This window comes from Callionymus lyra, chromosome 3, assembly GCF_982586985.1.
Source record: "Callionymus lyra chromosome 3, fCalLyr1.hap1.1, whole genome shotgun sequence".
Taxonomy (NCBI): Eukaryota; Metazoa; Chordata; class Actinopteri; order Syngnathiformes; family Callionymidae; genus Callionymus; species Callionymus lyra.
In genome coordinates this window covers 19,813,387-19,831,215 of record NC_141820.1, presented here as the reverse complement: position 1 = coordinate 19,831,215, position 17,829 = coordinate 19,813,387, and the positions used below count along the sequence as shown (strand labels likewise).

The 17,829-nt window shown below is 39.8% G+C and overlaps 1 protein-coding gene across 3 annotated transcripts; it reads right to left on the bottom strand.

The window, feature by feature from the left end:
- Positions 1 to 1,961: 1,961 nt before the first annotated feature.
- nap1l1 (nucleosome assembly protein 1-like 1) lies at positions 1,962 to 13,593 on the bottom strand. 3 transcript variants are annotated; one of them, XM_087786862.1, is made up of 15 exons: positions 13,480 to 13,593; positions 8,906 to 8,939; positions 8,723 to 8,811; positions 8,545 to 8,647; positions 7,712 to 7,853; positions 7,302 to 7,394; positions 7,070 to 7,198; positions 6,748 to 6,819; positions 6,543 to 6,682; positions 6,131 to 6,276; positions 5,973 to 5,992; positions 5,475 to 5,597; positions 5,336 to 5,368; positions 4,743 to 4,793; positions 1,962 to 2,060 (listed from the first exon to the last, which is right to left on the bottom strand). In XM_087786862.1, the coding sequence occupies exons 2-15, from the start codon at positions 8,920 to 8,922 to the stop codon at positions 2,022 to 2,024; spliced, it is 1,197 nt and encodes a 398-aa protein (XP_087642988.1). In that variant the 5' UTR covers positions 8,923 to 8,939; positions 13,480 to 13,593; the 3' UTR covers positions 1,962 to 2,021. The 3 variants fall into 3 exon arrangements, with proteins under 3 accessions (XP_087642988.1, XP_087642987.1, XP_087642989.1); XM_087786861.1 differs by having other exon boundaries at positions 8,906 to 8,941; positions 13,483 to 13,591; XM_087786863.1 differs by having other exon boundaries at positions 7,314 to 7,394; positions 8,906 to 8,941; positions 13,483 to 13,591.
- Between the last annotated feature and the right edge of the window lie 4,236 nt (positions 13,594 to 17,829).

The window sequence follows — 17,829 nt, the reverse complement described above, 5'->3', positions numbered from 1 at the left end:
AAAGTTAAACAAACCAAACAAGAAAAATAAGTTGGTGATATTTCTGACATCATTGAAATGATTTTTTTTTTCATATTTTAAGGTAAAAAAGAAAAACTTAATTGATCCCTCAGGAGGTCTTCCTTCATGTTCTACTCATCCTCATCCTCCAAAAAGAATTAAAATATAGACTCATTTACATTTTTGTCAAGACTTCAATACAAGAGGGACGTTACAGAGGAGCAGTATGGAGGTATTTGGATGTTTTTGTGTTTTTTTGGAAGAAGAGAGAGATCCGGTCGTGAAAGTCATAAGGACAAACACTTGTGTCTGTAAATCCAAAAAGACAGATTACTCTGTGATTCTCCAAACCCTTCATTGACCTTGAGGGTGAGCACTTTATTAAATTACTGTATTTATCACCATCTTATCTTTGATGATGCAATTCTTTGAGAGATACTGAGTTGATCTAAAAATGGAGGAAAGTTTATTGTATTTTTGTCCATTCATTTTGGGTAAAATATATGTATGTGTTAATGCTTAGTCTGCTGCTTTCAAAGTACAAACTAAAAAATATTTTTGGAAAAATAAACCAACACGTGAAGTATCATTGAAAACTGAACAAGGTGAAGTTCAAAACTTTTTCAGATTCTCCCCTCTAACCTTTTTTCCTTTGCTTATGTTTAAGTGCTTTGTGACCTTGGTCTGGAAAAGCGCTTTATAAATACAAATTATTCACTAGTAAAAGAAGACAAAACATGCATGATCCTGGTCAAATAAACCACTTCATAAGGTTATTCTGAAGTATACTTGAAACAGCCGATTACACCAAGACTGACAGATACATAAGAAAAAAAGGCATCACAATTTAAAATCTTTACAAGATTCATCTGAACATACTGTACACAAAATGAATACAACCAGCTCCCTCTAGTGGCCACTTTGAGCTTGCGTGAGAGAAGAAACCAAGCTTCTGAGTTTAACCAATTTATTCATGAACTTACACATTACAGTTGAGTACATCAGTATGTATGTAGCATAGCGTTTTTGCCTCGACAACAGCTGCAGAAGGACCCTGCAGGTTTTTACACGACAACCCTTTTGACGCAACAGGCCGAGACGCTTGAGAAAAAAAAACAAAAAGAATATCGCTTTGGAAAAAAGGGAGTCAAGACTTTATTTATCTGGGTTCCTTCTTATTTATTTTATATTGCTCCAACATACTTTGGTGGGGGTCGAAATAAAGGGCGTTAGTTTGTGTGTGGTGGGGGGGCAGGAGGGGGTGTTCACAGTGATGGTTGGGAAGAGGTCATGTTTACTGGTCGTCTACTCCTCCGCCACACTAGTACAAAGTGCTATAGAAAAGACAAAAGCCACACAGCTACTGCCGACGAGGAGAACGAAGCGCAAGGCAGACTCTGAACTGGCCTCATCTGGTGTGAAGGAATCCTCTGGAATGTTCAAATCTCATCCTCCGTCCGGGGTGGGGGGGGGCGGAGCCGCTTCCTCCGTGCGTCTCCGATAAAGCCAGTTGCTACTCACTGGAATGTATCGAGCGCTGAAGGTGGTGCGGATGTTTCCGCAGCCGTCTAGAGTCGGGAGTCCACCGTCACAATGCTACAGTGCGTTTGACAGGAAATAAAGAGAGTTTTGGGGAGCTTTGGTTGAAGAGGGGCACAATCGACGTCGCCTCTATGATGTCACAGCTGTTGTCTAAGAGCAAACACAACAAAAGACTTCACAAAAAACCCAAACTAGCAGTGAAGAAACATGCGTTCCCCCAGGAGTCTATCTATAGTACAGAGGAGGAGGAGAAACAGGTCTAGTAAAATACTATGTATATATCGAGCGCAGCAGCTCCCAGTATAATACCGTGATTTTTGTAACAAAAACCTTTTAATTCTTCAAATTTCTCTACCAAGAAAAATACAAAACATTATAAGGCGTAAGTAACTATTTGTTTAGATCTTTTTTTTGTAATTATTCCCGGTTTAATTTAGCGGTTAACAGTGCAGTCGATCCTCGAGGGAGTCCGCCAGGCTTCACTGCGTCTTGCACTCAGCTGGAGGGTCCGTATCCTTCTGTGGAGACCAGAGAAGAAGAGCTGCTTGAAAACTCACCTGATGACTGAAGATTAATGAAACATCACTGAAACAATCAATAGTTTGGTTCGCTGGCAGCTAAATATTGCCGTCCAATTTGGGTTTTATTTTTACAGCTGACAATTCAGAGATCAACCGTGTGTTAAGGGGTTTTATCAAGTTCATATATAAATAATAGCAATAATAACAGCCATGTTCCAGAACCTCCATTGCCAGATACTTAACATTAACAGGATAATTACTTGTGTCCGTTTCTGAATTCATCTTCTTAAAAAGACTCGGTACTTCACAGACAACATATTTACAAATGTTAAATTAATGATTCAATAACTACTTTACAAGACTTAAATAAGTGATTACTGAGTTTCATTTTATTTTTTAAATGTTACCTAGTGCAGCTTTAAGTAGCAAACAGTGAATCATGTTAAAACTTTTTGCCAGTCTTATACATTTTTCTTAGAACAAAACTAAATTACAGTTAACTTACAAAAAACATCCTTGATAGATTATAAAATGTGTAAAAACTACCCAGCATTTATTGTAGGACAAAATAAAATGAAATTCAAGTTACGAAAACTAAATCTGAGGCGCTTTTATTGGATCAATCTGTCCTGTAGCTTTTAGACCAAGTTGATTATTTACATCTTAACTGAACGTGTGTTTTGAAAGGTTGTGATTAAGTAAGAAGCTGGATCATCCCAACCTAAAGACTTTAAACAATATGTTTAACTGTATAAAAAGGTACAAGAGGTCCACGATATTTAAAAATAAAAACTACATTATGTTTTCTGCATCAACATGCCTGGAAAAACAAACGATAAACTTGTATCTAATGAAGCTAAAGGACTGAAGATCCATTAAAAGGTCAATATTTGGTAGCCAGCTTTCAACCAGATGGAAGAATCATGACACAGCTACACAAATATGAACATAAAAACTGAGATGAACATCCAAAGAACACATTCACAGCACACCAACTGAAAACTACACTGAGAAACAAAGTCAAAACAAGGTGGAATCCAAACTAAAAGTGCAACAATGCTGAACCAACCATGACTTTAAACAACCCAACAAAAAGAAAAGCAGCAGTGAGTACAAGTGTTAGGGGCAGCACGGCAGCAGACGGGGGTGTTAGTGGGTGAGGAGCCATGGGGGGGGAGGAGGAGGGAGCCCAAAAACAAGAGTGGTGGTGAGGATGGTGTGGTAGGAAGCTGACGAGTCACAAGCTGTTACCTACCAGGATAGGATTCTAGTTTCTACTGTCACCACTTAAACCTAGTGAGGAGAAATGTAAAGAAGGAGCTGACACACGATGCCAAAGTGACTGAGATGAACATCCATGAAAAGGAGAAAACAAAAGCAAAACTAGCAGATACAGAATGTCAAAAAAAATAAAAACCACCCAATTTTACTTCAGCGAAGCAGCAGCAGTAGTTCATGCTGTTTACATGGAGATGTTTGGTCAACAAGAGCTGGAGGGTTTAGTACCGGACCAGTGTGCATGCACCCCTTCAACTGCTGTACCGTCACACACACATCAGAACAACACAATTGCTGTACAGTCACACACGCATCAGAACACCACAACTGCTGCTCAGACTCCTCGGTACAAACCGGACTGTTCTTTTAACACACAAGGACTGAATTCTACATTTATAAATATCCATGAGATTTTACACTTCATTGAAGGTTTCATGAAATACACACACTTTATACTAGAATGTCTGCTCTCTCCATGTAGTTGTAAGGACCATAATACTCATTTCTTTGGTTATTTGGTTTACAAACATATTTATATTCTGTAGCTAAAGAGCATCTCAGCGAGTATGTTACAAGTCAGGACCATCACTTTAGGAGTACATCAGTTTACATCAGTTTTAGTGATTAAACTGTAGCCCTTTTGTCAGAGCCCTGAAGGGGGCGCTCTTGGTTTACTGACGATGTCAAGTTTTATTGAACCACTTGTCAAATGAACAATCATTGCGGTAATTCTTAAAGTGGTCCACGTTTTCTCTTGAGTGAGCATCTTCAAAGAAAGTTCTCGTCAGCGTCCGTGAAGCAACTCAAAGTTCTGAATGTATTTGCGTGAAACACAAATACTTAATCAGCGAACTATGACTGATGACAATGCGGTTTTTTTTCATCCATCAGTTTAGAGTTTTCAGGGACAAATGGTTTTGAAAATGTGTGGAAATGGTGCAGGTTGGATTCATCAAGTTTGAGCTAACAATTCTTGAATCATGGAATTTGTTTTGTTGGAAGTAATTTCACAATAAAAATGTACTTAAAGTTTAGAACACAAACTTCTCTTGTAATTCAATTAATATTACAGACAAATCGAAGTCATCCCTCATTTCATCCACTATTAAATAGTAGTAAATACATATTCCTAAATACATATATACATTGATCAGGTGATGACTAATACAGCAACAATAGTATACTACAAATATTAAGAATTTAAAAACTGCCATAACAACAACAACCAGTGACACTATGCAACACTTTATCCAATCACAACCACAGAACTCTCCATACGTTAACAAACATTAAGTCCAAATAAATAGCACTTTCTGAACCGCTTCTCTTCAGTGTATAAATAAAAAAAGGACTGATGAACATGGAGGGAGGGCAGTGGGGGGGTACAAGACCACATCTTACCTTGGGTTCATAATCTGGGTCGTTCTCTTCGTCGGCTTCTTCCTCTCCTTCCTGGAGACCATCAAATGTGTGGTGATGAGTCAACGAGAAGCTACGACTAAGATGAAGTTTCCTTCTTCTGTTTGATCTTAAATCAAGTCATATTTAATTTTTTTTTACACAATCGACATCCATTTTATACGTTTTAATGTTTCGCTCATGCTGACACTATATATTACATCTATAGTGTTTCATCAACGTTAAGAAAGAAAAGCATCAGAACCAGATCACAGACCAACAGTGGTCTTGAATCATTATAGTAGTTGCCATGTTATCAAGTCAAACATTTTTACATTTGTGTTTTACTTCTGGATGATAACTTTAAATGAAAAAAGTAAAACTGTACTCGTGCGTAACTGCCAAATATTTAACAATTATACAGCCATAAGAGTAAAATAAGAAGTACACAAAGTATAAGAGTAGGATTCCTCCTCCCTAATATTTTAAATCAATGCATTTACACTCTGTGACTCAAGAAGCTTAAGAACTATATCGGGATCTAAATGGAGACTTGAAACTACAGAGATCTTTTTTTTTTTTTTAAGTATTCTTACCTCGTCGTCTGCCTCCTCCCCCTCTTCATCATACTGAGAAAAAAAGAAAAACTGTTATAAAGACTGAAACACACTAGTGTCCTGATCCATTGATGCAATTGTGACCATGAAAGCACGGTTTGAAAAGACGAAAACTTACATCATCGTCGTCGTCCTCTATGGCCTCTCCCGTGAAGTAGAGCACAGCTCGAGGTACAATACGCTCACGGATGAAGTGACCGATCTCAAAGTCTGCAGCCAGAACCGCCTCGGAGTCTTCGTCCTGGAGAGAGAGCAGCAGTTTCACACACCAGAGACCGTGATTCCTGAACTCAACACGTATCACTTTCATATCAAGAACAATAACTTAAGGTTAAGATATTTTAAATGTTGAAGAAGAGTTGATAAATGATGCTTAAGTTCAATAAAGTATTGTGTCCAATACAACAATAAAAAGAGAAGTCAGATTGTATAGAGGGAAATATTAGCTGCAATTTAAGTCCATGGAAAAGTGTAAAGAAATCCTGAAAAGCCAAGAAAGACCGACTTTCTTACAGTTAATAAAACTAAATATTGTCTCATCAGTACGATGCTACATTGAGTCAGGGCTCAACAAAACACAGCTAAGTTGACAAACGCATACAGAAGATAAACTTACCAGCTCTCCACTCTCTGGGACTAGAAGAATCAGAGAAGAAAAACTTTTGGTCAGACTTTCCTCAATAAACCGCCAACAATAATAATAAAAAAATAAACATTCTCATCGTTTAATCGAGCAGCTCTAAGGTTCTGCAACATGTGATCAGTGTCGCTCACCTTCAGGTGGGGTGAAGAAGTTGAAGAAGGAGTCGTTGGGAACCGTCTTGGTGACCATACGGACCGTCCCGCGTCCCTTGTGCTTCTGTTTCTTCTTGATGGTTTTCAATGTGACGTTCTTTCCCTTCGTCCAGTCGATCGTGCAACTGGAACGAAAGCAGACCAGGTCAGGACTTTCTCTCCTGAATCATGTACACAACTACATGCATTTTAAAACCACAATTGTTTTTTAGGATGACCCCATATTTTAAGTATAGCTCCCCCTGTTGTCTTGATGAGGTAATGCATGAATAAACTGTTCCATCTGGCAAGTTGTTGATCCTCATCTTTAGTTCATTTTAAACTTGAATTAAAAATGATGAATGAGAAAAATGTAATTGTTAAAAGTGTAGTTTGCAAACGCTGCTCTCACCCCGCACAGCTGATGACCTCTGGCCCGTCAAAGGAGAAGGGGTCGTTCTCGTCAGGTTCAGATCTCATCTTGTAGGTTTTCGTCAGCACCGTGTTTGTGAAGAACTCGTTGGGATCAAAGTGAAACGCTAAAGTGAAGCTCTGTTGAAGAAAGAAACGTCAGGATGGACGTAGAGGAGACGAGTGTCATAACCTTGATGACTTACCATGGGCTTTCCTGGGTCTGAAAATTCAACTTTAATTTCTTGTAGATGTTTAAGAATGGGCTCATCATGTTCCTGTGGAGAAAAGATTTTTTAAACTGACACTGAAATAATTATTTACATTATTGTGCAGAGAAAATATTAAAATACAAAACATATGTTTAATTTCAAGATTAAGTAAAACTTAATGTTATTATTAAAATTACACTACAAATCCACAATCAAGTGGCAAACATAACTCGACCACCAGAGGGAGCCAGAGTACTTGAATGACCAGAGTATGCTTGACCCACTTCCTTCCCAGCAGCTGTCTGGACAATCGTACCTGCAGCATGTCACTGAGCAGATCCACATTTTTGAAAACCGTTAACCAGAACTCGGGGATGCCTTTAGGGTCTTCCTTCTCCTCGTCTTTCTTCTCCTCCTCCAGCTTGGCCTTCTCCTTCATCTCATCCTGTCGCACAGAAAGAGCCTCCGTTCAAAACAAAGCCCCCCGCGGCGTGGAAACCCACCGCAATCTTTGACGGAGTTGGACAGGAGGCATGCAGAAGCTGTACCTTCTTACTTACTGTCAACTCTTCCTCCTCATCCGCCTTCCACTCGCACTCCTCATCCGTGGGCTCGTAAGCGGCTCTCACGATGTCGCTCCTCTGAACGAGAAAGAAGACGACGGCAGATGTGAGACGCCGGCATCAAAAGTAGGAAGTTTAAATCTTGACGTTACAAAGCTGCCGTTTCATTGTGGGAACGTGCCGATCTTTTTTAAATTGAAAATTCTCATTTGATGTCAGGCTTGGCTCGCTGCCACCAGACGATGTAATTGTTCAAGTGAGCCAGAGAGACGCTTTATGAATGTTGAGCTGATTCTAAACCATCAGCCCACTTCCATCCGAGCAGACAAGCAATATTAAATGGCTAAAAAAAAAGGATCAAATGTTCAGCAACAATAGCAAATGAAGGTACGTACTTTGTCGAACAGCGGCTGGTAGAGCGCGGCGTACTTCCTCTCCAGCTCGTGCACCTCCTCGTAGAACTTGGCCTCGATGTGAGCACACTTAACCTGGAGGTTCTTCAGAGCGTTCACGCGTCTCTTCACTACTTTGGGTAGGCTGTGACGAGAGAAACGGGACAATTTTAGGATCAGATCGAGCCTCAAAAAACACCCCAAAATGTCAACTTTAGAAACTAACAACGTATGGAGCAAAGATGCTGCGTCGTCTTTTAACTACGGGCGTCTGCTTTTGAATCAGTTTTTCTACACTTTCCCTTGATCATCACCAACCACTGCATCGTTTCTTTCAAAGTGTGACCTTTAAATGTCTCGTCCACTGGCCCGTCCATCTGAGCGCTCAAGTTTCCTCTGCTGAGCTGCAGCTTCTTTCCCGGCCAATCAGACGCAAGCTCTACAATGACTGTGTGCGTTTGTGTGTGTGTTTGTGTGTTCAATTTAACAAAGACCAACTCACACACCAAGAGTGGGTGACAACGAGTGGCTGACACTCAAAATGCTTTTTTTAAATGTGTGCACTTGAGTCCTCGCTGTAAATAATGATTATTTTCAAGCTTCAAGTTTGCCTCAATTCAAAACTGGACCTGCCTTCGTCTACATATCCAAGGATGTTTGTGGCCGTTAATAAAATACAGACTTTATTAAACGACATTTTAAATATAAACTCGCGACAGTGTTGAGTGACAGCGGAATATTAACAGTGGCTGCACAGATACTTTTGAGTCCGGATTAAAACATAATCGACACAAGAGAATCAAAACACGTCGGGGGGGGGGGGATTGAACACTCACTTCTCGATGTAGCCTGACGGGGAACCGTTGAGCCCGTCGAGCCGCTCCTGCAGGGCCGCCAGGATCTGTGGATTCTGCATCATCTGTACGGTCAGCTGGCGGGCTGAGGGAACACGTGTGAGCCATTAGACACATGTGTGCTCCAGGACACCGGACCAGAAGAGGTTTCAAGAGCTACCTTTGCTGTTGACGTCTTCCCCCGTCTCCTCCTCTTCCACTTCCTCCACATCTTCCATGTCTGCCGGGTCCATTTCTGTCTGGTCTTTGCTGCTCAGACACATGAAGAAGACGAGGGTCAGGAAGGGCTTCGAAGATAAGATACCCCTCCTCCCCTTAAGATACTTTTTAAGTAACCACTTACTTGTCAACGTCTGCCATCGTTGCTGGATTTCAAGCTGGAAACAAGAAAAAGACGAGTTAGGATTTAACGTGGAGTTGAGCAGGTTCTTCCCATCGTAAGGCGCTAAAACAACTGCTTTGCTTCAAATAATCTACTGCTCCAGTGCAACTAAACAGAATTGTAAACAACAAAAGTTAAATAATTGAAACAAGCAAACAAGAATTGGGTCAAACATCACGGACCAAGTCTTCAAACACCAGAACCTCAAACCATGTCCTACTTGTCACCAATCTTCAGGGAAGACTGAGACAATGTCCCTAGACCAATATTTCCCCTCATACATTTGTATGTCTTGTAACTGGGACACAAATTACAAGCCGATCCATGGACAAACGTGCGCTTTCGACAAATCACCTTAAAAAAGCAGCACATCCAAGAGTGCGGAAAAGATGAAATCAAAAGAGTCGACTTCTCATTCAACCTTCTTTGAAGGTCGTAAGAACGCAGCCGATCTGCAACATTCTAAACATGATTGACGAGGACAAACGCCACCACGGTCGCACCAGGAATACACAGTTGTCTAATCCTGATCTCCGTCGCAGCTGCAGGCTTTCATCCCTCACACTCACGCCATAAGTACAATGAAAGAATGACCATCTACCCAGTGTTTCTCCTCAGTTTTATTTATAATTAAACAATTGTACAAAGTCTTTACATTATTTAAATGTTTCATTTTATCAAGATAAAGACACAGCTCTCCACATCATTTTTTAAAAGCTATAAAAATGAGCAGAATCTGCTCCTTAACCGCCGTCACAAGGATCTACCGATCTCAACTCCTGCCACCGTCAAGCTTCTGGTTTCAGTGTAAATGACTCAACTTTACATTTCCTCACAGTAAAGGGAGCCATCGTCACTCACATCGTTCTCGTGCCACTATAACAAATTATTAATGTTCGAGTGCTTTGGAAAGCTTTTAGCCGCCACTGGAACATTTTTCAGATCAACTGAGCAAATCGTGGCGACAGAGCTTCTTAATGTGGGGTCAACGTAGATATAAGGGTTCACCGTTCACTTGAATGCACCGATGGTGAGGGAACTATGGTGGCCCTTTAGGTCAAATACAGGAAAAATTACAGCCTTGATCATAGATGTCAAAGATGTGATTGATGGATGTTGGACGTCCACATTAAGACTAATCTCACAACATTTTGACGATATTTCTAGTGTCATTTCATTCGATTTATAGTAGGTTGTTATCACAGTGCTTTTCTAGTGACTCGTGTTGAAAGTCATAACCAAATTTACCTTTGTTCAAAAGATTAAATCGGTCTTTATCAAGCGACCATACGAGACATCAGATCCATTTGAAGATGCAACACCAGGGGGCTTCAAACTTTTATATAATAATATTTAATAACACTAGCTATTCCAGAGGACCCCGAGTGACACGAGATTGATGAGCGAGGCAAAAACCTCTGACACAATGCTTTTGTTTCTTAACGAATCAATAACTCTTTGGCATTTGTTTTCCATGATCATGTGTGTAGGTGGTTTTTCAAGAATATGCATAGAATATAGGGCTGCACGATATTGGGAATAAGTGCGATATTCAATATTGGTGTCTTGAAATGTAGCCCAGCGCACCGTAGGTCGGGGTTTGTATAAGGAAAGAGATGCGATCCTTTTTTGTTCATTTCCGTGCTCCGGTGCCAACATGATCGGAGAAAAATATAACTAATAACGCTCAGTTTCGTGGGCCTTGCATCGGTTTCCCGCAAAACTAACTTCTACCTAAAACTGAGCGACATCAGAGAGGAGCTGCCAGCGGGTCTCGATATCACCAAACCAACAATAAATCCCATCTCCTTTTACACGCACACATAACAGTTTATAAATAACCTGGCGCTAACATTAACTTAACTCATTAGCATACAGCAAAGAGGGACAGGTTTACACTTGTTTGGAAGTTCCGCGAGCTTATAAAAAAAGCTGAATACAACCAGGATGAGATGGAAAAAAAAATGTGGGTGTTGAGCTACTGACTGGATCCTTCGTGTTGGAGTAGCTCATAAGTTAGTCTTCTGTGTTTATACTGAGCCAAGTCAGCGCGCCGCCAAGATGCGTTGCCATAGCAACCGAGCCTAGCAAGCTGCACCGCACAGTTCACAGACAGACGGAGACAAAAGGGACAAGGAGACATAGAAGTACAAATTTACAGAACGTGACACTGATTGGTCGAAGTGCGCATTAAAGAAATGCTTGATTTATACAATTTTAAAAAAAAGAGTAAATTATCACATGTTTTGGATATGCATATCGCGCGTGCCAATATTGCGATATCAATACGTTTTCGATAGATCGTGCAGCCCCATTTGTAACCCATAATACAAGTCAGCATCATCTAAAATGGACAAAGAGTAGGTAACTCAAGTACAGACATGTCATACTGAAATTGTAAACCGTTTACTTCAATTTCTAGTCTGAGAAGTCACTCAGCAGCTTTAGAAACCACAGTGACCTACGGATCGATCTAGGAACAAGAGTTTGGATGAAACTTCACAACTAAAACATGGATAACTTTCATGAATATACCGAATAACCATTAGACATGTTACCAAAAACCTTTTTTCAGGATCATTTTTGACACAAAGAAGTTCATGAAAAGGGCGTTGAATCGAAATAACCAGACTCAAACGCAAAAGTACTTCATAACCAAATTCCATGTTACAACATTAGTGAAAGAGTAGTACTCTGGAGTACAAGGAATTTCATAAATCAGGTCTTCACGCTGTGACTCAGAGGGTGGACCTCCAGACAAAAGCCAATTGGCTCATTTCCAATCTAGAAGGATGGACCAAAACATTTCTTTAATCGTTTCCATCCTAAAATAAAAAGGCAATACAGCTACGTCAAAATAAAGTCGCGACACTGACAAGTTCATTAAACGGTGAAAGAGAAAATGTCGTACCTCAGTAGTCAGTTACATTATCATCCATAGATGCATCTTTTATCTGGAGCTAGAGAAGTTAAGGAGGGCTTTTTCCATTTGTACATCAATCAATACACTCAGACAAGGAACGTCTGGAACTTCAGTCTTTCAATACATTTACTGCAAATATAATATTATACAAGATTAAGGGCGTCCACCACACAGAGACGGAGTCGGGATAGTTTACCACACCAAGTCTATGAACTATGACTCAAGTGAACAGTAACTTTTCAAAACCAAAGTCATAACCTTGCCTCTTGATATTCACCGTGAAGGTTCTCATTTCACCTGGTCATTGATCTTTATCTAGACATAAAACCCATACAAAAAAAAAACCTCAAACCAACACCATCCCCAGACTCTAACGTCTCTGTCCAGGCGAGTGCCAACATCTGTCACAAACGTTTTAACGTTACTGGTCTTCTGTGTGCACCACAAACACAATACATGCACATGTGGGACAACTTGAAAGGAACAGGCTTGGAATGTGCTCGGCATCATATTCAGTGGTTGTGAAAAACCAAGGAAAACTTAAAAATTGTGAAAGTAATTTGGCCCAAACTACAAATTGTAACAATACTTCTTGCATTGTTACAACTTCTGGTCTAAAGTTGTCTAAAAATTCACTATAACCAATACCACCATTTTAAACAGACATTTTTATTAAAATAACCGCTAAATAAATCAATATATACAAAAACAATCCAAGTACAAACTAGTGGATAGATCATTAAAATGGTTCTGATGATACAACATGCATCTTGGTGCCATCAATATTTATAAAAGTGGGATAAATACACAGAAAAATCGTATAGGTTGAGTTGAAAATGGTTATTTATGATGGTGTTACGTGTAAGAAGATAACAAATGTGCTTAAGTGAGACTAGCCTCAGCAACCTGGTGTGGACCACGTGTTGCTCAACTACAGCAAACCATTAGGGACAAAAAGACTCGGCAAGAAGTCAAAACTTTAAACCCCTCCACTTACACAATTATACATTAACAATGTCTGACGTGAAAAAAAACAACTAACAACTAGTTGACAAAAAACAACTTCCTTCGTTTCGCAGCTCGGCGAGGTTTTGTGCCTGGAGCTAGCACTGGAGCTACTAGCTTGGTGCGCACTAGTTTGTCTCAGCGAGCGCACACGATGGCCGGAGATGGAAAACACAGGCCGGGTTACAAGTGTTGACAACGCCCTCACAATACTAGTTTAACAAAATGTCGCCATCGACCCAATCTTTTGTGTGACATCTTTAAGAGAAAAAAATAAAGAAAAAAAACCCGCTTCATGTAACACACGTGTGTGCAAATATATATAACTCCGCGCCAACATCTACAGCGAGGGTCGTTTACAGTTTATTCATTTTCAGATAAAAACAAGTGTGTTATAGAGTTATTTTATTATTATTATTATTTTCCAGAGCAGCACATCATGGAGGAGCCTCCGTCTCAATGGCTGCTGCTGTCAGCCTTCACTAGCATTAGCACACACTTGTCTCCCTCCGCGGCTCTCACCGTCACGCAAACATCGAACGGTTATCAAAAAATAAATCCAAAAATCCTCGTCATGTCGAGCAAAAACATCTCCTGCGAGTCTTACCTTTTTTTTTTTACTCCGTGACCGCGAGAGTGAGCTGGCGAGGCGGCGCTGTTGCGGTGCGACTGGGACCCGGGGAAAAAAAAGAAAGACTCCGCTCCGATGGCGGTAAAAAAAGGAAGAGTGGTCCCGCCGCCTGCGCTCATATACATCCGACGTCATCACGCACACCGGCAGTCGCCATGGCAACGCTGTCACTGGGCGGGGCAGGTAAGAGAGGGCCCCATCCTCCGGGGGGCCACCGGACGAGACGCGATTATCGGTATCAATATCGTCTCGGTGATGATTCATCTTTAGACACTTGTTACACTTCACCTGTTGGTTCTCAGAGTTACTGGATCTTTACACATATTCTTTACCAATATCTTTATTTAATTTACAATTGTAAGTAAGTAAGTAATTTTTATTTGTATAGCGCTTTTCCAGACCAGGGTCACAAAGCGCTTAAACAATCATAACAATATTCAATAAAGTATTTACTTTAAAGATCAAGATAAAACTGATAACACAACAAGGAGTTCCAGAGAATCAAGGAAAAGCCTGAACAAATAAAAGCGTCTTAAGATGTTTCTTAAAGGAGTCAGTAGATCCATCAAGCGCAAAGAGGGAGAGGAAGATCGTTCCAAAGCTTAGGATCAACAGTCTGGAAGGATTTCTCTCCTCTGGTCCTGAACCGTGTTCAGGAACCATCAGTAGATTCTGATCCACAGACCTCAGAGCCCGAGCTGGGGTGTAAGGCTGGATCAGATCAGTGATATAAGGTCTAACCATGAAAAGATCGGAAAGTAAGAACCAGAATTTTAAAGTTGATCCTGAAAGAAACTGGCAGCCAGTGAAGAGTTTTAAGGATCGGAGAAATGTGAGTTCTTCGTTACTAGAGCGGATCAGAATTGTCTTTTTATCTACTTTACAGTAACAATTTAAAGACAATTCAATTGATAGAAGTATCATTTCCCATTGATACATATTTAAAATAAGTTATGTATTATTAGTAAACTGGTGAAAATACACTCTTTTTTTGGTCAAACTTCCTTCATACTAAGTCAATAGGCGTCAGTGTTTTAGGTTGTGACCCTTTAGTTCATCCCACTTTCAAAATGACATAACTTGCTTAACATTCACCACATTTTAGCAACAAAGAAACAGAAAAAGAGGTTTAATTTGTTCATGTTTTCTCAGTGAATTAAGGTTAAATTAGACGATTTCACTCCATAGAAAAAGCACATTTATAGCCCAAAGTTATTTTTCATTCATGAAATTAGCATTGGAAGTGACGGAAAATTACAGCAGGCAATCGACGGGTCCATAAAATGATCGTTCGAATCCATCGATTTATAAGACATTTAGCAGCAGCAGATGAATGTATAACTTATAATATAATAGGGATTCCAATGGACATTTGAATGTTTGGTCGAGTGTGAAATGTTGTCAGAGATTTGTGGCACATGTTCTTGATCCACCTGAGAATGTAAATATTCTTGATGAACTAGGACGTGTTCTACGTCATCACTATTGTCGTATATAAGTGAGGAAAACTACACAGTTGAACCAGAAATACAGCTTTCTGGCAGCTATTCAGTTTGACCACTGCCAATATCCAGAATGTAGTAACTACACAGATAACTACACTTTACCATGATTCACACCTTTTTTACTTTATTATTATGTATCTCTGAAACATCTTCACTATATTTTACATCAATGAAAATAGACAATGAAACGTGCACCATTTCACTCAAAGAATTCAATGAAAACGTGGATGCTTGTATCTTCAAGAGAAAAATGAAAGACACATTTTTTGGATTTTTGTGCGACTCATACGACTGGAAAATTTCACCAAAAAAAAAGAATTTTACTAAAAAATATTTTTTAAAAAGTATAACATTAAAAGGATGACAAAGATATTATAAGCATATTTTGTTTCTTTACAATATGTATTTTTTGTGACCCTGGTCTGGAAAAGCGCTATATAAATACAAATGACTTACTTACTTACTTAATATTTATATCATGGATTTACCTTTATACACTATATTTATGTGGACAAAACTATTGTTTTTGTTTTTTTAATCTGTCAGCAAAAACCTCACCTACTTATCAATAAAATGTAAAAAAAAACTTGAACTGCAGTTAACTTTTTATGAAATGATTTATAACGTGGCAACAAAGTGCTACACAAACATTAGCATGCTGTCGTAGCTCAGGACATGTTAGCAGCCGGGCAAGCAAATACAAAATAAATCCACATCCAACAAACTGACTAACATCTCAATTGGAAGTGAAACAAACAGATTAACTGATCAAAGTATTTAATTTAAGCTGCTAGTGAGAAGAATTTCAGACTCTGTCAGAAGCAAAACAAGTACTGATATTTCCCGAGCGACTGACAGAAGAGATGCTGATCAACTGGATTCAAATTAAAATATTAATGAATCACTGAGGCTGCTTTTAACCTCTTCAGCTGATGCTAGAGATGATGATGATCATGATGGTGATGATGATGATGATGATGATGATGATGATGATGATGTAGATGATGATGAAGATGAAGATGAAGATGAAGATGAAGATGAAGATGAAGATGAATATGAAGATGAAGATGAAGATGAAGATGATGATGATGATTAAGATTATGATAAAGATGAAGATGATGACAATGACAATGACAATGACGCCGACGCTGACGCTGACGCTGACGCTGAAGATGAAGATGATGATGATGACCATGAGGATGAAGAATATGATGAAGATGAAGATGAAGATGAGGATGAGGATGAGGATGAGGATGAGGATGAGGATGAGGATGAGGATGACGAAGATGAAGATGAAGATGAAGATGAAGATGAAGATGAAGATGAAGATGAAGATGATGATGAAGATTAAGATTATGATAAAGATGAAGATGATGACAATGACGCTGACGCTGACGCTGACGATGAAGATGAAGATGAAGATGAGGATGAGGATGAGGATGAGGATGAGGATGAGGATGACGATGACGATGACGATGACGATGAGGATGACGATGACGATGACGATGACGAAGATGAAGATGACCATTAGGATGAAGATTATGATGAGGATGAGGATGAGAATGAGGATGAGGATGAGGAGGAGGAGGAGGATGAGGATGAGGATGAGGATGAGGATGAGGATGAGGATGAGGATGAGGATGAGGATGAAGATGAAGATGAAGATGACCATTAGGATGAAGATGAGGATGAGGATGAGGATGAGGATGAGGATGACGATGACGATGACGATGACGATGACGATGACGATGACGATGACGATGACGATGACGATGATGAAGATGATGATGACGATCACGGTGATGATGATGATGTTAATGATGAAGAAGATGACGATGACGATGACGATGACGATGACGATGACGATGACGATGACGATGACGATGACGATGACGATGACGATGACGATGAGGATGAGGATGAGGATGAGGATGAGGATGAGGATAAGGATGATAAAGTAAGTAAGTAAGTTAGTAAGTAATTTTTATTTGTATAGCTCTTTTCCAGACCAGGGTCACAAAGCGCTTAAACAATCAAAACAATATTCAATAAAGTATATACTTTAAAGATCAAGATAAAACTGATAACACAAGTTCCAGAAAATCAAGAAAAAGCCTGAACAAATAAAAATGTCTTAAGATGTTTCTTAAAGGAGTCAGTAGATCATCAAACAGAGAGAGAGAGGAAGATCGTTCCAAAGTTTAGGAGCAACAGCCTGGAAGGATTTCTCTCCTCTGGTCCTGAAGCGTGTTCAGGAACCATCAGTAGATTCTGATCCACAGACCTCAGAGCCCGAGCTGGGGTGTAAGGCTGGATCAGATCAGTGATGTAAGGAGGAGCCTGACCATGAATAGATCTGAAAGTAAGAAGCAGAATTTTAAAGTTGACCCTGAAAGAAACTGGCAGCCAGTGAAGAGTTTTAAGGATCGGAGAAATGTGAGTTCTTCTACTAGAGCGGGTTAGAATTCTCGCTGCAGAGTTCTGAATCAGCGAGACAGCTCCTTCTTGTTAAGACATGGAAATAAACTGTTACAATAGTCGAGGCAAGAAGACACAAATGCATGGATTACAAGCTCCACATCATGTTCCGACAACATTTTCCTAAGTTTAGAGATTTTTCTCAGTTGAAGGAAACAGTTTCTGGTCAGTTTTCTGCAGTGTTGAACTAGAGACATGTCTTTATCAAATACAACACCCAGGTTTCTCAGGCTCAGTTTGACAGACTGACTTAAGTCACCCAAGTACTGACTCAACCCTGGAATCTTTTCATCAGGAGCAATCACCAGAGTTTCAGTTTTGTCCTCATTTAGCTGCAAAGTGT